This window comes from Mus pahari, chromosome 15, assembly GCF_900095145.1.
Source record: "Mus pahari chromosome 15, PAHARI_EIJ_v1.1, whole genome shotgun sequence".
Lineage (NCBI taxonomy): Eukaryota > Metazoa > Chordata > Mammalia > Rodentia > Muridae > Mus > Mus pahari.
Window position 1 is genome coordinate 30,082,779 of NC_034604.1, and position 3,316 is coordinate 30,086,094.

At 40.5% G+C, this 3,316-nt stretch overlaps 1 protein-coding gene across 1 annotated transcript in view; it reads right to left on the reverse strand.

Annotated features, from left to right (window-relative positions):
* Hspa9 (heat shock protein family A (Hsp70) member 9) overlaps positions 1 to 3,316 on the reverse strand; it is a 17,186-nt gene continuing 13,870 nt past the window's right edge. Inside the window, exons 12-17 of the mRNA XM_021214995.2 lie at positions 3,006 to 3,110; positions 2,361 to 2,478; positions 1,105 to 1,199; positions 658 to 750; positions 323 to 463; positions 1 to 86 (exon numbers count right to left, since the gene is read on the reverse strand). Coding sequence (XP_021070654.1) covers positions 9 to 86; positions 323 to 463; positions 658 to 750; positions 1,105 to 1,199; positions 2,361 to 2,478; positions 3,006 to 3,110 — 630 coding nt within the window. The 3' untranslated portion in view covers positions 1 to 8. The remainder of the gene's footprint in view (positions 87 to 322; positions 464 to 657; positions 751 to 1,104; positions 1,200 to 2,360; positions 2,479 to 3,005; positions 3,111 to 3,316) is intronic.

The window sequence follows — 3,316 nt, forward strand, 5'->3', positions numbered from 1 at the left end:
TGCCACAATTACTGTTTCTCTTCCTTCTGATCTTCCTTCTGTTCCCCAGTTCCAGAACTTCCAGAACCTTCCCGTTCAGATGCCATCTGTTGGGAAAATACTTGAGAATCACTAAGATTTCACAGTTAGCCACAAATTCGCTCTGTTCAACAGGCTTCATTCACCATACAGACCTCATCTTGTACTGATTCCTCTCCTCCCTTGTACAACTATGATATTCCCCATCTTTCCCCGTGACGTTCTAATATAGTATCCTCAATTCTATAAATGGTAGAGAGGGAACCCCAGCCATTAGGTCCCAAGTACCCCTCCAGCCCTGTACCTTTTTATACGCCATTTCGAAGAGTTTCAATGATGCCTGCTGAAGGGAGGATGCTGCCTGCCTAATGTTTTCTCCTGTTTCACTGTCTTTTCGAGCAAGGAGTTCTCTCATTTTGGAAATCTCTTCCTTTAGCTTGTTGCACTGGAAAAGACAAAACACAGATACACAGACACATCTTTTTTAATCTAGGTTTCTTGTCTCATTACATGTAATTTACTATTCAGATTTCTAAATAGCTTTTGCCTCCCACCTCCAACCCTTATTCATATTTTTAAGAAACCAAATCATTACCAACCCAAAGAAAAATGAGCTTCAAAGAACCAGTGAATTGTTACCTCATCAGCAGGCAACTGGTCCTTAAATTCTTCCATCTTGGTTTCTGTGTCATGAATAATTCCTTCAGCCATATTAACTGCTTCAACACGTTCCTTAGAAAAATTAATCAACCAAAATTTCATTGACTTCCATAACAATTGAGGAGTTACTTGCCATACAGTTTTTCAGCTGAAGTACTTGGCATGTCTGCGAGAGTTGAGCTGGCTTTTGTGACATGGAAATTTTAACAGTAGAAGACTAAAGAGATCATCCCAAACCCAGTATGTGCCCTTGATCCCAGGTTCTAGGGAGGTTGAGAAATGGGAGGTTGTCTCAAACATCCTGACCACATAGTGCAATCTCACATTAAACAAAGACATTAGAAGGTAAGAGGTGAGAGAAACTGGGCATCTGTAACCCCGCCAAAACTCTACTGTCAGCTTTAACAAGTTCAGCAGAATAATCACCTTCTTTCTGCGGTCTTCCTCAGCATACTTCTCTGCATTTTTAACCATATTTTCAATATCATCTTTGCTTAATCCACCAGAAGACTGGATTACAACTGTAGTTAAGAAGAAGAAGAAAAAAAAACAACAACAAAAAAGCAGCTCTTTAGTTCTCTTCTTTTATTGCAGAGAAATTACTACACTAGGCATGGTGGTAAACACCTTTGATTAGAGCATTGAGAAAGCAGATCAGAGTTCAAGGCCAGCCATGGCTACAGACCACCACTACTTATATAGTAATTAATCTGAATGATTCAAATAATGAATACTCATTGCCTTGTAAGTAAATTGTATAAAAATGTTCAGGAGGGGTGTGCCTGGAGATGGCTCAGTGGTTAAGAGCACTGACTGCTCTTCTAGATGTCATGAGTTCAATTCCCAGCAACCATATGGTGGCTCACAACCATCTGTAATGGAGTTTGATGCCCTCTTCTGCTGTGTCTGAAGTCAGTTACAGTGCACTCATATACGTAAAGTAAATAAATAATTCTTGAAAAAAAAAAAAAGTCCATGTGATCTTCTAGGCAATTCATACTTCAACAATCCACAAAGTCAGGCTTGCCTGTTTACCCCATCTTAATGTTATACATATAAAATTTCAGACATCTATCCCACACCTTTTAGAAGAGGCAATCAGATCTCAGCGTTTAAAGCCAGCCCTGCCTATCTAGCAACTTCTTTTTTTAAAAAAGGTTTATTTATTTGTTATATGTAAGTAAACTATAGCTGTCTTCCGAACCCCCAGAATAGGGCATCAGATTTCATTAGGGATGGTTGTGAGCCACCATGTGGTTGCTGGGATTTGAACTCAGGACCTTCGGAAGAGCAGTCTGTGCTCTTTTTTTAAAATGGTTTTTCTACACAGGATTTCTCTGTGTAGCCTTGGCTGTCCTGGAACTCTGAAATCTGCCTGCTTCTGCCTCCTGAGTGCTGGGGCTAAAGGCGTGCCACCACGCCTGGCTCAGTCTGTGCTTTTAACGGCTAAGCTCTCTCTCCAGCCCCTATCCAGCAACTTCTAAGGGCATCCAGGGAAAAAAAGTGAGACCCTGTCTCAAAACAATATTCACCCCTCCCAAAATGCAACTCTTTAAGTGTAAGTTTAAGAGAGGCAGCTATCCTTAGGAAACAACCAAAAACAAAAACAAAAAAAGAAAAGAAAAAAAGACTGGGGTGTGGGGGGTGTTCTTGGAGAGATCATTCACAGTCTGATTACTTACTCTGTTGCTCACGACCGGTCCCTTTATCTTTGGCAGAAACGTGCACAATCCCATTGGCATCAATGTCAAATGTAACTTCAATCTGGGGCACTCCACGAGGGGCTGGGGGAATTCCAATCTAAAATAAATACCCAGAGTGAGCTCCTTTGAAAGGCCCATGTATTCTCATTTCCAAACAGGCCAACTTAACCACTTGTTTCCTAAAACAAGTAGTATCTTCACTGAATGTTCAACAACTTGAGATTTTAAGTGATGATGGTAGTTTTAGTGCTTTCTGAAATCACTGGGCTTCAAGGAGTTAATAACCACGATGGTTATATGTGCCCAGAGTTTACAGCAAATAAACTTCTCTACTGTAGCAATGCTGACCAGAAACGGTAGCTATTAATTGTTTTTGAAATGAGTAATCAAGAAAAGACTAACTTCTGAGTTAGCATTGCTTCTGAGTCTGAACATTTCCCAGGCTTTAAAAATTTCAAATTCTGAAAACAAAGCACTTTTAGGTAAAAACCTGAATCATGGGTTTCATAACTCATGTACATAAAGTTCTTTTCAATAATAACACAATATGCCTTTAGGTCAGCAGTTTGGAGCTTTGCAAGCTATAGGCCCCAAAAGCATGCTATTCAGACTCAAAATACTTACCAAAGTGAACTGTCCTAGAAGTTTGTTGTCTCCGGCCATCTCTCGTTCCCCCTGACATACTTTAATCTCTACTTGAGTTTGTCCATCAGCAGCAGTAGAAAACACCTAGGGATAAAGAAAGCTTGATAATCTAATTTAACTACACCTATTGTAGAGAAAAGGCCAACAAGAGAAATTTATTCAGATACTGGGTAATTCCTAGTGTATATGAATGACTCTTAAGAACAAAGGACAGGAGCCGGGCGTGGTGGCGCACGCCTTTAATCCCAGCGCTTAAGAGGCAGAGGCAGGCGGATTTCTGAGTTCGAGGC